The sequence below is a fragment of the Aspergillus tanneri genome, assembly GCF_003426965.1.
Source record: "Aspergillus tanneri strain NIH1004 chromosome Unknown AapTan_4_pilon_pilon_pilon, whole genome shotgun sequence".
Taxonomy (NCBI): domain Eukaryota; kingdom Fungi; phylum Ascomycota; class Eurotiomycetes; order Eurotiales; family Aspergillaceae; genus Aspergillus; species Aspergillus tanneri.
This window is the reverse complement of record NW_022984631.1, coordinates 2520167-2542451: the sequence shown is the minus strand read 5'-3', so window position 1 is coordinate 2542451 and position 22285 is coordinate 2520167. Positions and strand designations below refer to the sequence as shown.

The 22285-nt window shown below is 49.1% G+C and overlaps 6 protein-coding genes across 6 annotated transcripts; 2 read left to right on the top strand and 4 right to left on the bottom strand.

Moving 5' to 3' along the window:
- Positions 1–418: 418 nt before the first annotated feature.
- Positions 419–3609, bottom strand: BOI2 (putative polarized growth protein (Boi2); the record flags this gene model as incomplete). The annotated part of the gene is made up of 3 exons (XM_033570660.1): positions 419–3237; positions 3311–3454; positions 3552–3609. The coding sequence occupies 3 exons, from the start codon at positions 3607–3609 to the stop codon at positions 419–421; spliced, it is 3021 nt and encodes a 1006-aa protein (XP_033426692.1).
- A 1932-nt stretch (positions 3610–5541) lies between these two features.
- Positions 5542–8877, top strand: ATNIH1004_006022 (MIZ zinc finger domain protein; the record flags this gene model as incomplete). Its single annotated transcript, XM_033570659.1, has 1 exon — positions 5542–8877. One exon carries the CDS (start codon positions 5542–5544, stop codon positions 8875–8877), a length of 3336 nt encoding a protein of 1111 aa, XP_033426691.1.
- A 4831-nt stretch (positions 8878–13708) lies between these two features.
- On the bottom strand, positions 13709–14440 carry ATNIH1004_006021 (uncharacterized protein; the record flags this gene model as incomplete). The annotated part of the gene is made up of 1 exon (XM_033570658.1): positions 13709–14440. One exon carries the CDS (start codon positions 14438–14440, stop codon positions 13709–13711), a length of 732 nt encoding a protein of 243 aa, XP_033426690.1.
- A 635-nt stretch (positions 14441–15075) lies between these two features.
- On the bottom strand, positions 15076–15658 carry ATNIH1004_006020 (uncharacterized protein; the record flags this gene model as incomplete). The annotated part of the gene is made up of 2 exons (XM_033570657.1): positions 15076–15542; positions 15592–15658. 2 exons carry the CDS (start codon positions 15656–15658, stop codon positions 15076–15078), a joined length of 534 nt encoding a protein of 177 aa, XP_033426689.1.
- A 672-nt stretch (positions 15659–16330) lies between these two features.
- Positions 16331–17326, top strand: ATNIH1004_006019 (oxidase ustYa family protein; the record flags this gene model as incomplete). The annotated part of the gene is made up of 2 exons (XM_033570656.1): positions 16331–16634; positions 16689–17326. The coding sequence occupies 2 exons, from the start codon at positions 16331–16333 to the stop codon at positions 17324–17326; spliced, it is 942 nt and encodes a 313-aa protein (XP_033426688.1).
- A 1049-nt stretch (positions 17327–18375) lies between these two features.
- ATNIH1004_006018 (glycoside hydrolase family 1 protein) lies at positions 18376–20142 on the bottom strand (the record flags this gene model as incomplete). The annotated part of the gene is made up of 2 exons (XM_033570655.1): positions 18376–20056; positions 20126–20142. The coding sequence occupies 2 exons, from the start codon at positions 20140–20142 to the stop codon at positions 18376–18378; spliced, it is 1698 nt and encodes a 565-aa protein (XP_033426687.1).
- Between the last annotated feature and the right edge of the window lie 2143 nt (positions 20143–22285).

Genomic DNA, 22285 nt, shown 5'->3' with positions numbered 1-22285 from the left:
AAAGGTGAAGTTCTCGGCAGACGATCACGGGGGTGGATTATTATTAGTATCATTATCGACGCTGAAGGATCTTTTCATTTCTAGACCAATGGGGGATTCTTATTAAGTTATTCTTATTATTCTTAGTATACGAAGCACTGATTATGCAGACGAAAATTCGTCCCATCTCATCGCATTCTCTACTTGCCATACTATCTTCGCTATCTTTATGCCGGATCCTCTGCCACAAGTGTGAAATAAATAAGCCAAGTATACTAGTTAAAACCACCAAATTAAGCAAGAAAAACAAATAGATCCGAACGGGGGTATATCACATAAAACGCCAGACACGGGAGTAGCGGTTAAAAAGAAAAAGGGGGGAGAGGGAAGAGTATGCAAGAGAACAGAGGCCAAGAAGGACAACAGAACAACAGATTATTCATCCGGATTTCATAGGCGACTCTGGGAGCAGAGAAGACGGACCAGCATCGACACCATCTAGAGGATTCGATGATCTCTTTGCTGTGTCGTTGTCCTCCGGGGCAGGATCCTGTTCGAGCCCGAGACCTTTCACGACGGGCTCGCTCACTTCCTCGGTCGTGGTTGGTGGCTCATCTCCCTCTTCTCCCACCGAGTTGGCAGGCATAATCTCTGGAGGTCGCTGGTTCATCAACCGAGCCTCCTTGAGGCTGATAGTGTGTTGTTTATTCGTGGTTTCCACCGGCAGCCCCAGGTTCCGCTCAATGGTCGCTTTCATCAACGCAGCCATCCACAAGCGGCCTTCTTTGATACTGGCCACCTGGAAATAGTGAATGGCGGGCTTGGTAAATTGCACCGTCCGCGACACACCCGTCTTGGGAGGGACCAGTTTAAAGAAGAACGGCCCATCCCCACTACTCTTCGATCCGCGCAGGGAGGACTCAGAAGCGGACGCTTTATCGGACGACGCTAGATCAGTGGCGCTGGCATTCGACGGCGAGGTGGGTGAAACCGTGGCCCCAGTGATGGTCGCATGTAGAGCAATGATGGGATCATTGTCCGCCCGGAGTACTCGGTGAGCGGTGATGTCGATCAGACCGCGCTCCTCAGTGTCGTTCTCCGAATAATAATAGGACAGTCGACGGCCACGCAGAACAAACAGACGGGGCTTCCACGTGGTCATGAGGTTTGAAGATCGCTTCTTCATCCACCCTGAGAAATCACAGCCCTCCATCTGCTCCTGTGGGGTCTTTTTCTCCAGACCCCGTGTGTACGCACTCGTGTCCTTCTTGGATTTAATGGCCGCCTTCACCGTTCGGGTACGGGGCAGTGAAATGCCACCTTCATTGGCCTTGCCCGACAAATCGGTGCTATGCCGCTCCGAGCTCTTGGACGTCGACGGTGTCGTTGACCCCGTTCGCACCGAGGATGGGTCCGTGTCCCGGACCGGCGATGCTGGAGGCACAGACGTGTCAGTACCTTTCCCGACCACGTCGGACATGGCACGGAGACCAGTCACTGCCCGTCGAAACTTAGGAGCTGCATTTTTGAGTTGCTGGGCCACGGGAGTCGACCGAGAGGAAGGGTCGGAGTCTTGTCGGCCAACGAGTGGCACGAGGGATGAAAAGAAGCCGGGCCCAGAGGTGGACTTCTCCTCGGACGAGTGATTGCGTAATTGCTGCTTATGGCGATCTGATGATAGGCGGGTGCTAAGGCTTCTGATACGGCCCTTCGGGGGAGTCGGCGGAGCCGCCGTAGTAATATACGTATTTATCGCGTCGGGCGCCCGTAGGTCACCGTCCCGAATAGAATCGGCACTGCCAATGCGTGAGTGGCGCTTCCGGACGTTCAGGATGTTCGATCCATCTGCGAGACCGGTTAGCCCGGCATTGAAGCTGCCACTCCGGATCGAATGCCGTTTCTGCAGGACGCGTTTGCTTTTCCGAGGGTCGCCCTCCGGTCCGGAGAAATAGCCTCGATCCAGCTCGTCGGTAACCGCGACGACGGGATCCGATGCGTTCGACTCGGGGCCACGGAATACATGCTGCTGAAGAACCGAGTCGTTGGACGACGTACCCAGGGCAGTTCCAGGGCGTCGTTGGGACACGCCAGACATGGTCCATGCCCGGTCCAGCGAGGGCTTTGTCTGGTGCCCAAACTGGGGCGAGGAGTCACCGGCAGTCGAGTAGTGATTCGTAGCATCAATCGAGGAATGGCGCCGCGACTGGTTAATCTCGCGCACCGATGCGGCGGACGGCCGCCGAGAGTGATCCATCCACGACCCCGGGGTCTGTGGGGTCAACGGGGAGCTGTTGTTGCTGCTGCTAATAAGTCGGGGGTGCTGCGTGGATCCGGCCGAACTTCTCAGGTTGGGAATCCGGGGAAGAAGCGGGCCGGTGTGGCCCACACGACTGAGGGTGCGCTCTTCGGAAGTGTCGAAGCCAGAGGCAGAGCCGCGAGATGTCTTTCGAGGCCGGGTCATATCCGTTCCCTTGACCTCCTCCTGAAACGCTTTGATCTTATGCCAGGTCTTCAGCCGCCGGCCCATCACACCAAAGTCAAACTCCTTCATAAAGATAAAATCCTGGTTCATATCCAGCAGGACATCACCACTAATCTCCTGCTCCTCGAAGATGTCGCAGTGTTTGCCTTCGACCCCCATCTCATGTAAGTGTTTGGCCGTGTCGACGTGATTCCAATGGCGCACTTCCGCCTCGGTCGGCTGGCACTCTTCCTCCTCATCCGTCTCCTGTCCATTGATGTAAGACATCCGGTGATCGAATGTGCTGCTGTATTCACTAGCGGAGTCGTTGATCGGCTTAGGTTCTTGCGTGGCGGCCAAACTATGGCGTGGAGTACTCAAGTCGGTGATATGTTCATCGATCACGCTGAGTGTCTCGTTCATGACGGGACTGTCTTTAGTTTGGCCATTCAGTTGGCCATCAATGGACTGTCGGATGGACTGATGGAGATCGATAGCGAGTTTGGATGTAGGTAATGGAGACGAGCTGGACCTCTGCGGCTGGGAGGGGGAGGGGTTGGGACTTGGAGCCCCCGACTCACTGTCCATTTCCGGCAGGCGCATGTCCGATAAGCTGGTGTGTCGAGAAACGTGAGGGGTTGATTCGCCGCTCTTTGGCGACCTGAATGGACCGGTCGCATCCGGTGTGAGATTCTCTGGAGCAGCGGTGGCCTTCTCGCCGTCGGGCTTAGAAGGATCAGATCCTGGTAAGTCCCTCAGTGGGCGCACTGGGATCTTGGGGGCCGTTGTTGTATAGACTAAGTGGGTGAACCCCTGCAGTTAGCGAAGTTTCCCGTCGGGTCTAGAGAGAGAGAGGAGAACGAGCCTTACCTCCAGGGAAGAGTCCGATTGTTCCTGTTTTTAATTCCTTTCCTAGATACCATCCGTCGCCGAATCCATCGTCCAGCTCTACGAGCTCGATTTTCTCACCACGTCGCAAGGTAAGCTCATCCGAACCCCGCGCATCAAAATCGTCTAAAACTATCAGTCGAAGCCAGCGGCGGGGATAGGGGAGCGATTTCACTTGCAACCGAGGATGCAAATGGGGGGGAGAAGGGAAGGGATGACTTACGAACGACCAGAAGAAGATCCCCGGGGTGAACACCGCGGGGGGGCGATGTTAGAGCCATTGTGAAGGATTAGATAGCCAGAGTGGGGACAATCAGAAGGCGCAATGATGACGGAGGAATTGTGCAGAACATTTGGGGCCCAGCAGCCCTCGGGAGGGATGAAGTCGAGCAGAGAGGTCGGATCAGATCCCAGGAGAAATTAAATGTGCGGAATGTAAACAGTGAGTCTGTCGGTAGGGAAGGAAAACCAACGATGGGATTACAACAGGACGAGAGGAAAAGGGAAAATTAAGAACGAAAAAAAAAAAAAAAAAAAAGTTTAAAAAAGGGAACCAGAAAAAAGGAAGAAAAATGAAATGAAGAGGGCGGGGCCAGAGAGTGAAAGTTCGGGTTGATCCAGAGAAAGCAGACGAATGGATGGCAGTTCGATGATAAGGATGAAATGGGATGGAGGATTGACGGCCGCTGGACTCTAATTAATCTTAAGGTACAGAGTATAAATAAATAAAAATAAAATAATAAAGAACTTAAAAAAAGAAACAGAAGGGAAGAGAAGAGAATAAGAAGCGCCGATCGCCAGTGGAAATGCCAAAAAAACCACCCGGCGGAGTCCAAAGGCGCTAAAGAGGCGGTTCGAGATGAAGACTTAACTATTGTTGAAGAAGGGGATGAAAAGAATATAAAGATGATGAAGAGGATAGAGAGGATGAAGATGATGAGGATGATGACGGAATGACACGATGACGAGACAATCGACGAAAGGATGATTCAATAAGTTCTTATACCGAGGACGATGACCACGAGCCAGCGTCACCATCCCATCGGCAGTACCTGACGGTGCCTATGAATGACGCTGGATGGGCAGGTATCCTAGATGAAGTCTCGTCAGGAACCACCACCGCCAACTAAATCGTTGACTGGAGCCAGCAGCGTTGGGCCGGGTCCCTCTGCCAGTTCATTCTATCCACCTGTCGAGGACAATTAATTAATCGATTCATTTATTCATTCATTCATTAATCACCCTCCATGGTGTTGATCCGTCTCTCTAGCATACCGGGTCATACTAGAATCTCTCGGTATGCATCCATCTGCAACCCCTTGGATCCGTCCACTGATCAACATTCTGATGACTGATCCGGCTTCGAGAAACTGGACCAGTCGTTTTCAGGGGAACAATTAACTATCTGTATCTGCGGGAGGAGTTCTTAGATACGTCTTTCTCTCTCGCCTCCCCGGATGCCTCTGTATGCCCATCGGCGGATTTTCCCCGGTGACAATTGCATCAATCCGGAACTGATAGGTCTCATTCAAGATCATCATGCTGCTGGTATTATTATTTCAGACTTATTGTGATCATAATAATAAGAACAGATCAATCAATCAATGGATCAGACCGCACACGCGATAGATCCAAGTCTCCAGACAAAGGAACCTTATAGACTACTCCTCTATAGATAGACTGAGCGAATGCTACTGACATTATGAATCCCGCCCCTCGCATCACCCAACATTGTGATCGCATCGTCGTCCCTTTCAGGGCTTGCATTCACTATCCACAGTGGATGATTTAACCTGGTACAATATGTATTTGAGGGTGTCATTGTAGCGGCGTAGTTAAAGACAGGGATCTGGGACGGAAAATCCCTCCTCCTCAATCTCTTCTTCCGTATACAGACCACACTGAACGAACGGATGGATCTGCACTGGTCTAAAGCCTACAGGACAAGTAAGTGGTTTTTGAAGAGGAGGAGATCAGAAGAAAATACGCGCCCATCTGAATCAAACGGAAAGTTGCTTTCTTTGTTGCGGTGTTTGTACCTTGGAGTATTTTCTCCAGGGCCAGCATCAGGATAGGACTTTTGTTTCTTTTTCTCATCTTCCTCCTTTTCCTCCTTCCCCCTATCTTCAACTGCTCCTTACCATCGTCCTTCTTTCATCGCGCGAGTCTTTCTGTAGCCGGTGGCCTACTTCGGAGTAGACGATGCCTTCACCATGACTCCCCACTTACCTAATCCTCATCTGCAATCGTCCAATTCCACCGCCAACATTTTTCTGGGAGGCGTGCGGCGATCGTGGATGGACATTCTTCCTTCTGATTCTTCCACCGCCACGACGACTACTGCTGCCACCACCACCACATCCTCCGCCATTCCCTCGACTGTTTCGCCTCCAGTCTCCACTGTGACTGTGACGCCTGCGCCTCCTGCGGGCGGTCCAGGTATGCGAGATTCTGCCCGCGTGCCTCCCGCATTATCTGCTCCGGAGAATGTTGTCTTCCCACCTCGACGTCAATCGAACTTGACACTCTCCGAGATTGTCGGTCCTTCTCCGCAGCCTCGATCCCCGAGTCGTCCTAGCCAGCCTCCTCTCGCATCAGGTCGTGGTCCCGCGTCTCCTGTGATCGTGACCGACGCGACGGCACCCACAGCGACGACAACAATAACAACAACAACAGCAACCACGGCATCAGCACTCCCCCCTGCTCTCACACCACAATCTCCCTCACTTTCTGTATTCAATCAACAGAACTCCTCTGTCAACCTGAAAACAACGTCGCAGGAGGCAACCGGCGTGCCAACCCCGCCGCCAACGAGGACGAACGGAGGTGTAGGCAATGTTCCGAAGGTCTCGTCAGGGTCGGAGGTGCAACATGAGGCTCTCAGAAACCCGCAACAGACACGCACCCCGAACTTGCAGACAACTCATGCGCATCCTCCGGTCTCGAGACCGCGCCAACCACGACAGCCACCATCCCCTGCGGGGGCGCAAGGACGAGCTCCCACCATTGACAATGTGTTCTTCGATAACTCTGTTAGAAACGTGGGGGGCTTTGCAGCTCACTTGGAGAAGAGCGGGTATTATTCAGGCTCGTTCGAGCAAGCCCGGCTACGGCTTCTGGCCAAAGCGTGTGGCCAGCGGGACTGCATGTATCTGATGATGCATCAGGTGTATTGCTTATACAGTTTAGCCCCGACGGAGTTCTTGAAGCTGCCAGGATTTACAGCGCATGAAGCGCGGGGCCTATCGGTATTTGAGAGAGCTATGGTGGCCAACCATCTCCTCTCACCTGAGTTCCTCCAATGGTGTGCTCATTTCCCGGGACAGATCACAGTCTTGATGCAAAGACCCGTCTTTCGTGCGGCAATGGAGGAGGTCTTGCTGTGCCTGAGGCGTCTAGCGGACCAGTGGAAGCCATATATAGACCATGTCTTCCTGCGTGGCTTCCCCCCTTTCGTAGCAGAGCTGACGGAGCGTTTTGGCATCACCTCGATAACGCTGGCATACATTACCTTTCTGTCAACTTGTCGACAGCTCCCGGGGCCCAGTGATGAGTCTGCGTTGAAAGTGGTCTGGGACCAGGATCTGAGTTTTTACGTTCAACGCTGCAGATCGTCCACCGTCGCATCGAAGGCTCAGATCGATCAGGAAAACTCCCAGGTTATACGATCATACCGGTCAATTGCTGTCCCTGAAAATACAGCTCCTGCAGGGCAGCAAAAAGCGTGCCAATCGTCCTTGCAGTCGCCCAATGTCCCGGCTCCAATATCCACCACGAGAACGAGGATCCCGCCATTGTCGGCCGTGACTCGGCCCACCGGCATCCCGAGTCCGCAGCCCTCGCAATCTCCCCAGATGCCCGTTTCGCAACCAGGTCAACCAAGATCCGGCGTCGACAGCGCACGGACGAGCGCATCTCAGACCCCTTCCTCATCTTTTGCTGTTTTGCCAACATCCGGTCATGGAGAAGGAAATCCAAGGCCTGGCCGGCCTGCCGCTGCGACGCCGCGGATGTCGGCGGGCATTCCGAACCAACGTCCTGCGACCTCTCATGTGCGTGGTGAACCCTATAGCAGAGTAACTGGGGGTCAGCCGGCCGCCATATCAATCCCAGCGTCGTCCGGAAATGGCGGTATTCCCCCCCCAGTAACCACTCCGCTCCAGATGGTATTTCCTTCTCAGATTGTGCAGTCCCAGTTGGCTGGCCAGACCTCGTCCCCAACACAGCTCCCGACGCCAATCTCTGTCCCAGCGCAGATGCGAACGGCTACGAGGCATGATATGGTTCAGCGGCCGGCCATGACTAGGGCTCCTGCCAGCCAGCAGTTGCCTACGTCTCCAATGCCGTTGCTACCCCCACCCGGCTATGTCCCGCCGAGCACTTCGCGGCCGAATCCAAACCGTGATGCACTTCACCAGGCCCATCTTCGAAGCCCGATCAACGAGCTGCACCCACCGGAGGAGGCGGGACAGCAGGAGGCAACGCTGTTCCAATACTTGAGTGCGTTCGCAGTGGCCCCCACGCCGCTTGGTCGGGATGAATGTGCGTTTAGTTGGGATTTCTCGCTCTCACAGGCTGACCTCGATCGGGCTCCCCTGTGCCGGATTCCCCCGGTAGGACACCGCCTGATGCGCCTGTATAGGGATGGCACCCAGGTTCATCGGTTACGGTGTATCCGTGTAAGCCCGTCCACCACCGAGGTGTCCCAACATGCATGGAGCATCACAGAGTCGACATGGCCCAGCGTTGTATACGTGTTCATCAATGGGGTAGAAGCTTTTGTGCGTCGACGCGTACACAACGGCAAAGACCTCCCCTTGGATATCACCCAGTATTTGCGCCTGGGCACCAATACAGTCTCTTTACATTTCATTCGTAACGCTGCCGAATCGGAGGACCTGACGTATGCCATGGGCGTTGAAGTCCTCGATATGGCTAGCTTCTCTCGAGTGAAAGAGCTCGCACAATCACTGACCTCGCCAGAGTCTCGCGAGCAGATCCGTAAGCGCCTCTCGCCCGACCACCAGGATGACGAGGTGAGTATCGTCAGCGAAGATCTTATCATCGACCTAGTGGACCCTTTCACTGCAAAGGTGTTTAACCGGCCTGTACGTGGACGATTCTGCGGTCATCAGGAGTGCTTCGACCACGACACGTGGATCCTGACACGGGCATGCAAGTCGGGCCAGCACCCGCTGCAAGAAAACTGGAGCTGTCCTATATGCGGCCAAGACGCGCGTCCCCAGAGTTTGATCATCGACTGTTTCCTGGAGGAGGTGCGCGCGGAGCTGGAGTGCACAAATCAACTGGAAAGTACCAGAGCCATCCAGATCAAGGCCGATGGCTCCTGGCAAGTGAGAGCCGAAACCAAGGCCTCTGACCAAAGCGTACCAGACCGTGCTGCATCGAAAAGAAAGCTCGATGGTACTTCAGCATATCCCTCCTCAGTCTCCCAAAGACCCAAGATCGAACGATCACCATCCTTGAACGGTCACCATGATGCCGGACGTGCGCATCGGCAATCTCCCGAAGTCATTTCTTTAGACTGATGTATTGATGGCTTCAGCGGAGCATTCCTCCCGGCGTTTAATGGCCTGTATGAATCGTTTGGATTGTTGCATATCTAATATTCTTCCTTTCTTTCATTTATCTGTTTCCGCTCATGTTCCTGTCATCATCAGCATAGGCGCTTTCGGCTCCTTATTTACGAGATACCCCATCCGCATGAAGTGTGTGTTGTCATTTTGTTCCAAAAGAAATTGTCGGGACCGGTGTTGAAAAAAGTGCGGTTGTCTGCTTGCGGTTCCCTAACCACTGCTGACACAGGTATTCATACCTACCTGTTGCATCCATCTACTTTGGGTACCTAGTTCCTGGTTCCGGTAGATGATAAGGAGGTTCCTTAGTTAAATGTCTGGGAATAATTGATTCCGATTGGATGCACTCTATATAGGATCCTATCGAATTCTACTTAGGTGTTATGTCCTCCAAAGGTCTACGAAGAACAGAGAATCCAATCATTTGAGCGAGATCTCTATAGGAACCAACAGTCTTACTTTATCTGCGGTATATATATCCGTCCTCAGGTGGTACAAATACACGCAATTGTTCAGGAGAGTGTTGCTCGTTTTGTATAATTATCCGTCAGTAATCTGACCTCGTGAGCTACCTAGTATAAAGGCAATCCCACAATGTAGCCATCTTCATCGTTCTTCATACCTTCTAGTTGCAGTCATCAAATTCAATCGCCACGTTACCCACCACTAAGCGCCTGTATTCAGGACTTCTATAGTTTTTATCTCTCAAATGGTATGATTTTAATCAAAATTACTAGACTCCATTGGATCTTGGGTTTTGCCATGGGGCTGTCCTGGCTGAATCTATCTAATTCAATATTAAGTCTGGAAGATTCGGACAGAGACGATAATGGGTAGTTGACCGATTGTCCCCTGCTTTTCGGCGCAATACCTCCAAGGCAATAAAAGGCGAATACATTCACCTACGCGGCATTTGCGTTGCAGCACCTCTGGCAATCGCTCGGAGCATTCGACAAAGGTTCGACAAAGGCCTTGCTCGTGTGATAAGTCTCAACGCCCGAGAACTGCCAGTCAGAACTGGGTTATCTTCATTGTCTTCGAATGTGGAGCGCAATGGGGTTTCAGTCTCTACGGAAGGCTTACGGGCTTCAGGAACATATTTCCAGTGATGTTCGCGAGAGTTAAGCGGCAACACTAGAATATCTGCAGAACGCTGGAAATTCCTGTTCCGCAAGTGTTTTCATACTGGTATGGTCGTCAAAAGCTATGAATGTGCAACTTCTGCTTACTCTGGTAGTGCTACTGATAAAAACCCCCGTTGGAATTCCCTACACCCTCATGAGCAAGGGTCTTGGTACGACCCTTAGCACATATCGTTGAAGTGCCAACATTCTTTACCCACCTAAAGCGGGAGACAACTTTCAATAACCCTTGGAGTCGTCCGAAAAGCTGAAAATCATGCGACAATTGGACAAAATAAACGCATGGATAGGTAAGACGTACCGTTCAGGTGTGGTTGGATCGCTTTTTATTACCATCCAAGTGTGGACTGAAACTGACGCTTTTAATAAACAGTCTGATGGCTATGGCTCTTGACCGGCCGATGATAATCAGCAACAATAATTGCGATATCCAGCTTCGAATCGACGGCAATATTCTCACAAAGCCCTCGACCACTGTACCCATGACTATCTCAACTAATGCAGACAAAATCGACCCAACTCTCTTGCAGCATCCCTTTTCAGATACTCAATATCTACTAAGGTCCATGAAACACGAAAACTAGACCGGCCACATCACAAAGATTACTCGCGAGTCAGAATACTACACGAACAGGTTTTTTCGATATTAGAGAATGTAACACCAGTTCTTCGACATCAAAATTCCGACAACTCTTGGGACTTGCAATACTCATACCTTCCTCAACAGTGGGAGGAACTACTGACTCTAGCCCACACATTTCTCATTGCATTGCATCGCCCTCATATCACCGTACATGCGGAGCGCCGAGAAGCTGCTTTACAGGCTGCACTTACTGTGCCCAGTCCCCAGCAGAGGCTCTTCAACCAAACAAGAGAACAAAACAAGAGAACACCATTATATGCTATGCCACCTCTCCTTTTATACAGTTGATGCGGCAATTTTAGTCTCGGACCTCTCGGTAGTTGCTGCGTCATATTTTCCCAAGTTTCTTGATCATATGCGTAGTATCGATCAGGCTTTACAGCAATGTATTTCAAGGTTGACGGTGATGGAACCTTGTAACCCGGGCAAAATCAGGCTTAGATATCATCCAGCTTTACTACCCGAAGATTCACCGACTCTTTGAAATTCCCCTCTCCGCATCCGCCTTACAGCACATATGCCTCTTGCTGAAGTTCAGCTGCAAGATATCAGGGGAGAACTGAACAACGAGAAACTAAGGAGCCGGGAGTATAGGTCAAACAAGCCATACTCTGGTGGTGATTATCCTACTCCGGGATTTTTTACGCCAGGAGAAACTGAAAAACCTAACTGTAACAAATCCTGTTGGTTACAGCAAATAGACAACATATATTTTGTTGCGGACTCATCGTCATCTGATATGAGCATTGAGCGCGTACCAGCGAAACAAAACAGGATATGCGCCACCTACTGCAAAGAAGGAACTTTTCTTTCAAACCACTGCAAAAGACGGCCGGTTTCAAAATTTAGTCATAGTGGATATAGGAGATTAACTCCTATGGCCGTAGGAGCATTTGCCCACAAATACAATGTTATCATGCCGTCGGCCCAAGATGCTGAGTCAGAAGATTTTCGGGGATAAGATTAGCGCAAATTTGCCTAGAAGGGTTTAGCGCAGCGGTAAATCTCCACTTCTGCCACGTTCTCGGCCTACCGGGCCACCATTCCAGCGTATATACTCCATCCCGGGTGCAATACTTAAGCAACCTCATTCCAGCGCCCAAATCCATTCCAGCAGCTCGATACCGATTTCTTCAATTTTGCGACCGTATGACTCGCAACGGGCTCCTACACAAGGAAAACAACAGGAGGTTCCCCAGGCTATTGCTAGAGCACTCCAAGCTGCTGGCCAATGGCATACAAGCGTGGCTATGGGGGTTACTACTGAAGCCCAACCCATGCTCAGCGGTTATATCTCTCAAATCCCTGCGGATGCCGACTCATTTTTCAAAGATGCTGCTGCATAGTACGGATCCAAGCGTGGAAACTATCAGCGATCGTACCAGAAAGTCCCACCCTTTGGCTTTGACCTTATGATCGGCTACGATTCGTTTGGCTTCCGGCACCTGATTTCGCCTCGGCCGTTGTTAATAATTGCGGTGGCTAATGCTCAGACATTTCACTATAGCGAAACCGCTGTTAATGCAGCTCGTGAGCCGAAAGAAATTATCGTTGAAGGAAGGAACCATTTTAATCTCTATGATGAACTTGCAGAATCTGGCCCGAAAGTTCCTAGATCCAAGCAGAGCTTAGGGAATCATGCCAGATGGCACATTCTAGGAGCCAGAGGGAAAAGAAGGCAACTATTCCTACCGTTGTGGCCACCGACATCCTCCCAGGATGTTCAAAAAACGTCAAGTTGCCTGAGGCTGGGATATATTTGAAAGCGCTTGGAAACGGTTCCCCCATCAAAATGTCAATATTTCAGCACATTTGCCTGGCTATCTAGGACCTTGGTACCCATTTAGTCCAATGGAATTTTATTGATACAAAGACATCAGAAAAAAAAAAAAACAAAAAAACAAAAAAACTAACCTTCAATTCCTTTTGAATATGAAAAAGACGATATTTCCTCCGCCCCCACAAAGAAGAGAGATGAGAATCGAGAGCTACTTGGCACCTTCAACCTCAGGAGGCTCCCTGTCCCTTAGCATCTGGGTGAGTTGCGGAAAGCCGAGATTCACAAACCTAGCTAATAAGTGTAGGGTCGTAGGGGCTATTTTCATCAACTATGCACTCGCACTTGGAGACGGAGACCAGAAGGAACTGTTTGTCAGAGCTCATATCGACGCCGTATTGCTCACAATGCTTGTGGTGGAAAAGCGACAGGAATTCTGCCAGCATGTTCCAGAGAAGGAGATAGGCATGTTAGAGAATACATTTACAAAGAAAACAGAGCTGATCAATCCAAGAGTATTGTCACTGCGTGGTCCAATAGCCAACAAATTAGATAAGGATCAGGTACAGTCCAGTCCCAACCTGGACTTCATCCTTCATTGTAAGCCTAAAACATTCACAGAAAAAGTAGAACTCGCAGATAAACCTATCTATCCAAGTCTAACCCAATGAAAAGAAAGGCCATCCAAAACAATAGAATCTCTCAGCCGAATACATACTCGCCACCTCAATACATCTTCGGCATCTAAGCGATTCCTGTCACGTACAGTGGAGTCTACACCCTGTTATGTCCATAGCTGCTGTCAGTCTCCAGAACTCTCCCTTGCATGGTGTCAGCCTTTGGATAATCCAGGCAATCAGGTTTGTCTGTCGAATAGTAAATGATAGATAGATAGATAGCGCTTACAAGTTATAGTCTAACATCCCTTTCCCCTGGGACCATTCTTCACTACTGCCTCGCACCGGAACAATATCCCGATGGTGGTCGCTTCTATTCCGGGTCGATTGCTGGCTGCCTTTGTTTTTCATCGAAACGGTCGGGATGGGAAAGTGTTGTGCCTTTTGAAGGGTTCATGGGGCTGATTACCGCTGTCGGGGTTTGAGATGATCAGTGGAGGGGAAGTAAGGACTCAATAACACACTTGTCATTGTTGTAGGGTGGCTAGGTGTATAGTTATAATATGTGATGTTAATACATACTATTTTATTTACTTCGTATCTCCTAGTAATTGTCCTTGTCCATGCTGTACCCATTGTGTCCGTCGTGTCCATTGTGTCCATCACCATGGCCATGTTTCTTTGCAACCACCATCCGATCCGAATGCAACGACACCCCAGCCTCCGTGACAATCGTATCCAACGGATCCCGCTTCAGAAACATCATCTCGCAGTGACTGATATGAGCCATATTATTATATCGATGTTCAATCACCGTGCCCACCTCAGCCGCCAAAAACATCTTCTTCCAGTAGTATGCACAATGGACCAGATGCCACTGGTGCGTGGTGAAGAAATGTGACCCCGTCTTCGGCAACATGGATACCTCCTCGAGGGATAAAATCTGCGTCTTATTCTTGTCCGCGTAGTACACCCAGCTTCCATCCGAGTTGGGTCCCGAGGACTCGAATTGCTCGATGAGTTCGTCGTTTCGACAAGCGGGAGGGAGCCAGGCCGCTGCAATCGAGTCGTATTTACACTTGTTGGCGATGGCTTCTTCGATGGTTTCTCCGCAGTTGCAAGATATTGGTCTGCGTGAGCGGATGGATGTGTATGCTCGGTATATTATGTCGAGGAACCCGAGCGTCGCGAACACTAGGAGAAGGATATATTTGACTCGGGATATTAGCTTTCGACGTTGGGTTCGGGTTGCGGTTGCTTCGTGGTTGAATTCGACGGGATCAGAACCATCGTATTCATAGCTGCCTCGCTCTTGAAGGCGTTCGTATTTAGTCATTACTCTGGTTGAATGGGTGGCTTTGATTCCGGGCTCTCAAAGGAAACGGGCGTTGTGCATTGCAATAGCTGGCTGAGTCGTACTGAGACAACCTGGACGAAGATTAGGAGCATGTCATGAGAGACATTATCCAGGCCAGAACAAGCTGACGAATACTGCATCATCCTTCGAATGTTTGACCCCGCACTGGCTAAGCCTGGTGGGGATGAGTCTTTCCAGTCCTTGCGTCTCCCCAAGGTGAATGAAGTCTGAACTGAGATCCCGACGTTACATTAAGATAAGCCACGGCCAAGAACGAAGGGACCTCGATGTCCAGAGCGGAGGCGACTGCTTACTTCCCAGCCCTTGGCAAAGGATTAAGGATTCCAGATTCATAAGAGTAGTAGTACCTAGGTCTTGATCCTAGATAGAGACTATCATGTAACTGCGGGGTTGATCGGTGGTTAATCAAACTCCGGCGGGGTTGATATCATCGCAACGATGTTCATGAATACTTAGACTAACTTCTATTCTACGAATAATTAGATACGTTGGACTCCAAAGGAGTAAACTCTGTGGGTCTTGACTAGAGGGTTCTCAATTTCATGTTACGCGTATACACAAAGCCCGCCTCCATTGCACTCTGACAGCACTGATCAGGGGTAAAAGGGAATCGCCTCGCCTTCCTCAGAACGCTTAGGGTAGAACGGAATTGCCTCGCTGTTTTCATCACGCTTCGGATAGAAGGGGATAGCTTCGCTTTCCTCAGAGCGTTTTGGGTAGAACGGAATGGCCTCGCTGTTCTCGTCACGCTTTGGATAGAAAGGAATGGCTTCGCTGTTCTCATCGCGCTTCGGATAGAATGGAATTGCCTCGCTGTTTTCATCACGCTTTGGGTAGAATGGAATAGCTTCACTGTTCTCATCGCGCTTCGGATAGAATGGAATTGCCTCGCTGTTTTCATCACGCTTTGGGTAGAATGGAATAGCTTCACTGTTCTCGTCTCTCTTTGGATAGAATGGAATAGCCTCGCTGTCCTCAGAGCGCTTTGGATAGAATGGAATAGCTTCGCTGTTCTCGGCTCGCTTTGGATAGAATGGAATTGCCTCGCTATCCTTGGCACCTGTAGCTCAATGTCAGCACGAAACCATTAATGTAATTGTAGTTCATACCAATAGGTGAAGAACAGGCCAAGGGGGCTCCGATGGCCAACAGAGCGACGACGATGTTGAACTGCATGATGGATGATGACTTTAAGAGAAATGTATCATAGATATTTCAAAACAGTGTAATAATGGGAGCACAAGACAACACTGATCCATTGCCATTGTATGGTGTCTTAGGACGGAATTTATATAGATGTGGTTGATAAACATGTTTTGAACGGAACGAAGTACTCTCCGTAGTTGCGCTTAGTCTCAAATCTAAATTCATCCATTGACCACATGGATGGCATCATGAGGAGAATCCTGACGCAGGGTCACATTACTGCATCTGATAGGATCATCCAAACATGAGAATATAGTCCGCTAGCCACATTGAGCTCGCCTCCAGTGCCCCATGCTTGTGTATCCCCTCATGGGATTCCATTTCCCCCGCATGAACGATCCAGATTTCCTCTCCAGTAAGTCTGCCAAGGGGATGTTATCGCGGAATCCCGACGGATTTACCTAATGGACTGTTTGCTCTGTCAAACTTTTAGTCTTGGTATTGGGGCCTCATGCGCCACCAGGTTCATGTCAGTTTGATTCCGATTGCGGTATTTGTGTCAGCCTTTCATTCTCTGCTTATTCTGATTTCTAGTTGTTGCCCTCGGCTAAAGGTCTCTTGACTGCACAGTGATTGAGCTTTGCATTCAAGAACTCGGTCACTGCTGTGATCTTATTTCTCCTCTGATGAAGATCCGACAAAATGTCTAAGATTCGACATGGCTCGATGGACCTGGATGATGGTTTCCATCCAAGTTTGCATCCAGAGGATCTAGAAAAGTCATTCTTGATTGGCAAGGACACAGTCAATGGACATGATGTCGGACAGAGTGAAAGAGAGCCACAACGAACACGGCTCAAGGGGAACTTCGTGATGATATGGCTATCCATAGTGAATGTGTTATTGTTCACGGCCTCCCTGTATTTCTTTATCTCGCCATTATCTAGTCAGGCCTGTCTCCAACACCTCACTGATCAGCAGAAATGGAAATCAACATCCAACTACGGTATGCTTAAGTCAGTCAGGTTCATTATGCAAGATAGCTGACCGACCATTGCAGCACCTCTCTTTGACCGTGTACAGATCCCCCGTGTTTCTCTAACCCCAAACGCATCACTATACGACACTGACCCACCATCCATCCTACGTATACCCAAAGGCCACGAAGCCGACGACGAATGGTTCCGCATCGGGTCCGGTGTGATGCCGATAATCATCTCCTCGGACGAAGTCCGCAAACTGGGAAAAGATCCCTCCCTTGCAGTCAAGATCCCCGAAGAGCACGGATACGGCGACGACGCGTACATAGCGCAGACAGAAGTGTTCCATCTCCTGCACTGCATCGACATGTTGCGGAAGGAGATCTCCTACGAGCATTACTATTTCCCGCAGTTTGGGAATAACCCCGATGAGCAGCATGTTGCCCATATTGGTCACTGTATTGATATTTTGGCTCAGGCGATTAAATGTTCCAGTAGCGTGGATGTTATTTTGTTTAACTGGGTTGAGGGATGGGATCAACCGTTTCCTGATTTTGGGAATCAGCATGTCTGTCGGGATTTTGAGGCGCTTCTGGATTATGTTAATGAGAATTCTGTGCCTCGTTCGGTGTGGAAGACTATGAAAGAACCGCCTGTGGGATATGTGCGTCTGCCGGAGCCAGCACCGGTGCAAGCAGCCGAATCAGAGGGTGTATGATAGCGTACAAATTATAGACAGCTATTTATCATGATTTCGAGAAGCTTCCTCTTGTAGGTTTTCAATCGCTATGCGATCTGTATAATTGAAAGTATTGCAAGGAGTCTCCTCGTCATTGCCCACTTCCTCATAGTCATAATCATCCTCATCTGAGAACTCCTGTTGATCATCCCTCTTACTCAACCAAATATCTTGTCGCTCCCAGATGATATCGGGGGCTTCTCTAACATACTATGTGAAAAAACATAGTCTGTCTCACGGCTGTCACTCGCATAGCCAAGCTCCTGAAAACGGATAGTCAAAACAGGACTGTTGACGATTAGACCCGTCTTTCTCTCTTTGATAGTAGTTGATTGTTTGCACACTGGCTGAATTCCAGGATTCGCCCAGGTACTAGGTCTCTGTAGGCACCCATTTCCCAATCAGTACATGGCGCATCCGTTGTTTCATGAAGACAGTAACAGATAACTACTGCCTTCGCTTCGAAATGCAGAATCCATACGGCTGCGTCAGTTTCTTCGCAGCTGCTGAGCTGATTCGGATCATCCATTCCAGACGTCTATAAGCTAATCAAAATCACGCCCTGAGGATTTTGTTACGTGGAAATATCGTCTGACCAAAAAAAAGTACCATGGCCCTCTCTGCGAGCGATAATTTGGTATTATGGTGCTTATGTTCATTGAGAAGAAGATCTTTGACTGGATATTGCGTACTTAGAAGTATATGCATATCCGTTTGAACAATGACAGAAAAGTACATGACTGTTGATCTTTGTATTGATATTATAAGATGCTCGTCCGTGTTCAAATAACTTTGTTCGAGCCATAAATGGCTGGAATCTATGATGAGTGCGTTGTAGGAAGGAAAGAAGAGAGGTGAAGTAAGAAGTGAAGTAAGCCAAGTGACGGTTTCTGGGTCCTCCTTTCATGACTAGAATTTACTGTTACTTCGAATGCTATCAACTATACTCATTCCTGTAGTATGTTATTGCGCGTTTGTCCTTGACCTTCCGTGTGATTGCTAGTATAGTTCAATCTTATGGACAGCCATCATAGTCTTGCCCCCACAAAATCCACCAGATCAAAGAAACTTTTCTTAAAGGACCGCTGCTGCGTCACCCGATTCACCACCTGCAGCCCAAACTGCTGCGAATAGTCTCCAAACTCCCAATTATCAGTCCACGACCAAGCCAAAGCACCCATCACATGCACCCCGTCTTCATGGATGGCCTTCAGGATCTCTGACATGAAGGAGAGAAAGTAGATACTGCGTGGGGTGTCGAACAGCTGATCCGATAGCTCCTTATCAGCCTCGTGAGACACGGGGAACCCGAACTCCATGACGAACACCGGCTTTCGGAAAGTGTTCCAGAGGTAGTTGAGGTATTCTCGGAGATAGATTGGGGTGATATACACATAGCTATGAGAGCGGTAGCCGATATTCCAGCCGTAGACGTTCTTTGTCTCCTGCACGACGCAGTATGGGAACAAGGAGTTCTCTGCGGAGTGGTCTTTTGCGCAGGTATCAATCCCTCCGGAGGGCTGGGAAACTACCGTTGCAGTGTACGGGTCGATACCAAAGAAGTCGGAGGTGTTGGCTATGTACGAGAGATCTTGCTCGCTGATCGGCGTGGCGCCGGGGAGAGTGGTCAGGACCGAATCCGGATACTGCTCTCCTAGGAAGATAGGGTTGGCGTAGAGGCATAGCTGGATCTCTTGGAATCGGTTGGCCGCAAGGACGTCGCTGGAATTGCGAGGATCGAGGGGCACCCCGAAGTTATCGCTCAATTTGATGCCCATCTGCCCGGTTGCCTTCAGCTCGTCGCGGTAGAAATGGTACACTTGTGCGTGAGCATGCACGACGTTATCGGCGCCGGCGAAATTATATGAGAAGAGATAAGGCTCGTTGAATGTGACCCAAATCGGAACACGATCAGCATAGTGGGTGAGAACAATCTTTGCGTAGTTGACAAAGGCGTCGACGAAGGTCTCGTTCTGATAGCCACCATTGCTGAGGCCAAAGTCAGGACGAGCGGACGAGTTTTCGCCGGCCACGAATATTAGCGGACTGTCGAAATGAAGCAACGTGACAATGGGCAACATCCCTGCATCGAGTATGGTGTTAATCAGATCGTCATAGTGTTTGATGCCCTGTTCGTTCACGGGGGAGCCGGGGAGCACGAAGGGTAGAATTCGCGTCCATGGGATGGAGAAACTGTAGTATTTGACGCCCATGGAAGCCAGACGTTGAATGTCTTGTTTGTACAGGTAGTAGTTCTCGTTCGTCACGTAATTCTTCGGCTGAGAAGCATTTGCCAGTTTTTCCAGGATGGTAGGGCTTCGGCCTTCCAAGCCAATGGCACCTTCTACTTGATTTGCGCTTCCTGCAACGCCAAATATGAAGTCTTTGGGGAAGTTGTAACAATCCGTTGGTCCGAAGTAGTCTCGTGGTGGTAGGACTAGCTCACTCCTAGGAACCAGCGTTGGGCTGACCGTTGTTGAATACAAACCGGTAGTGGTGTAGTTTTCGAGACCGGCTTGTTGCCATAGCGAGGACCATGCTGCTTGTCCATACGGGTTGTCTGTGTCCATTGCAGTGATCACTGTCTGGTCAGGCAGCCAGTTACCCCATGTCGTTGTCACCGGGCTCGTAGTGAGGTGCTTGACAGCTTCAGAATATGGCAGCCCATAGGTGCGGGTTGTGGTTGGCGAAGGTACTGAAGTAGCATAACTGCATCATTTCATTAACTACCTTGTGATCTCTCATTGTGGAGTAAGAATAAATGTGTGAAAAACATACCGAACTGTCTCATTCATCGTATAGGAAAACGGCCGGAAATGGTATTGTGGTGAGGCAGCCGGGTGCGTACACTGCGGACGCTCAGTATAGCCATCTGTCGTGATGTAAAATTGTTGTGCCTCAGCAAGTACTGCAAATGCAGTCATGCATGCCAAGGGAGTCCTCATCTTGTTCCAGTTATAATGATTTTCGTAGAGTGCTCTGCAGAGGTGGTGGCACTAACCCTAAGGTCATCTTTATATTCACGAGCCTTGCTTTAAAATCAGTGCAAAGGGCGTATGCTTAACTGCTTCCGGTAAACAAAGCTGTCCAAGGCACGATCAGCACGTATACTGTGTAATCAGTCCCTTATATACGAAGCAGCCACCCTGCTGTCTAATTTTATTGGTGTTCTTTGTAGACGGTCCACTTCCTTTCGGTGAATACGGGGATATTTGAAGGATCCAATTCTTCTGACAGGTAATATCCCGAGGAATGGGTCTGACTATTCTGTCATGTCACCTTGAACCCCCTCTTCTCCATCATGGATAACATTCACCTATACCTGTTTAGGACTAATACGCCAAATAGCCAGGATTCCTTAGGTTTTCTATAAATTGTGACTATTTCGGCTTTTCTCGACCGCCAGTACGAGGTCTGAATTAGTTACTTACTCAGTGGAAATATAAAAACATGATATACTTCTATTCGTATATGCAGATGGTCATATTTTTATTCAAAATGAGTTGATTTTAGAGATATCGATCAATAGAGTTATACATGATTATATACAACTGAGGTCAGATTAGCATTTTACCTTCTAGAATAGGGGCATTATACGCTTAAAATAGACATATTCTAGACACACTCTAATACACAACCCAAACTCCTGTCATCCATTCCCCTTTCCCTCTGTTTGTGAACTTCTCCGTCTTGAACTAAGGTTCTTACTGGTACTTAGCACACTAACAAACACTTAGAAATCCTCAGCTCCCCCTGTTAAGCAGCATAATCTGCACTTTTTGTAATGCATATTGCTAACTTGTTAGTTACACTAGCTTCGCATGTTACCTCAATCCTCGAAATCAGGTTACCCCATACGCTCAAATAGTTTCCCGAGCCCTATCTTGAAACCCCCTACGGTACAGTTTAGTTGTAGATATCCTTGTTCCAAAAATAGAAGCTGTTTTGTACGCGAAACGCCTATACACGTGCAACCTCTGTGTTCCTTGCTGTCTACTTTCTAGGTCGCAGACATCCACCACCTTTATGCCAGACTTTATTCCTGCTATTATATAGAGCCGGTCACTCACTGTGTCCTTAATGGCTAAAGCAGCTGATTGCAGGTGGCCGTATAACAATCATTGAATAATAGTAATGGCATTAAATAACATCTTCATATCCTTATATCTGGATAGTCATAAAGCAGTTGTGCTTACTTGGAACATACTTCCCGAAAGGATCACAAAATTCGAACCCCATACTACTGTACAAAGCTCGCGCATTTGCGAATGACGCATCCTTCCCAGTCTCCAGACTTAGTCGAGTATATCCTCTTCTCTTTGCTTCACCGATAATATATTGTACGATGGCCCGTCCAACTCCCCTGCGTAAATGTGCCGTTGCTGTCCTCATAGATTTAATTTCTCCGTGTGTGGGTGATAATTCTTTCAATGCTCCGCATCCTAGTAATTCTAGACCGTCCCATGCGGAGAAGACGGTGATAGCTGTTTCTTGAAGACTGGAGAGGCCTAGAACGTGGCAAGATTCAGATGGGGTCTTGCTTTGTAGTTCCGAGACGTGTAAGGAGAGTAAGGAGCGAATGGCAGGGGTGGAAAGGTTGTCGACTTTGATAAGCATGTTTATCCAGAGAAAGATAAGAAGAGGATTTTGTTGTTGTCAAGATGGTGAACCCCTCTATTCTGTTTGTGTTATATGTAGGAAATTTTGTACATTCCAGAGTGTAGAGTACTATGATGTTGTTACAGTGCTATATAGCATATTACAATGAGTCATTTTCTAACGACATTTGATAGTTAATGTAATCGGGAAGCGAGGGTCCCACCTCTGCCAATCGGTGAGAAGGCACTCAAAAAACTATATTTTTATATAAAAACTACTTACTAACCATTGCGATTAGGACATTGCAACTGTCTATGTCCTACTATATAACAATCACTG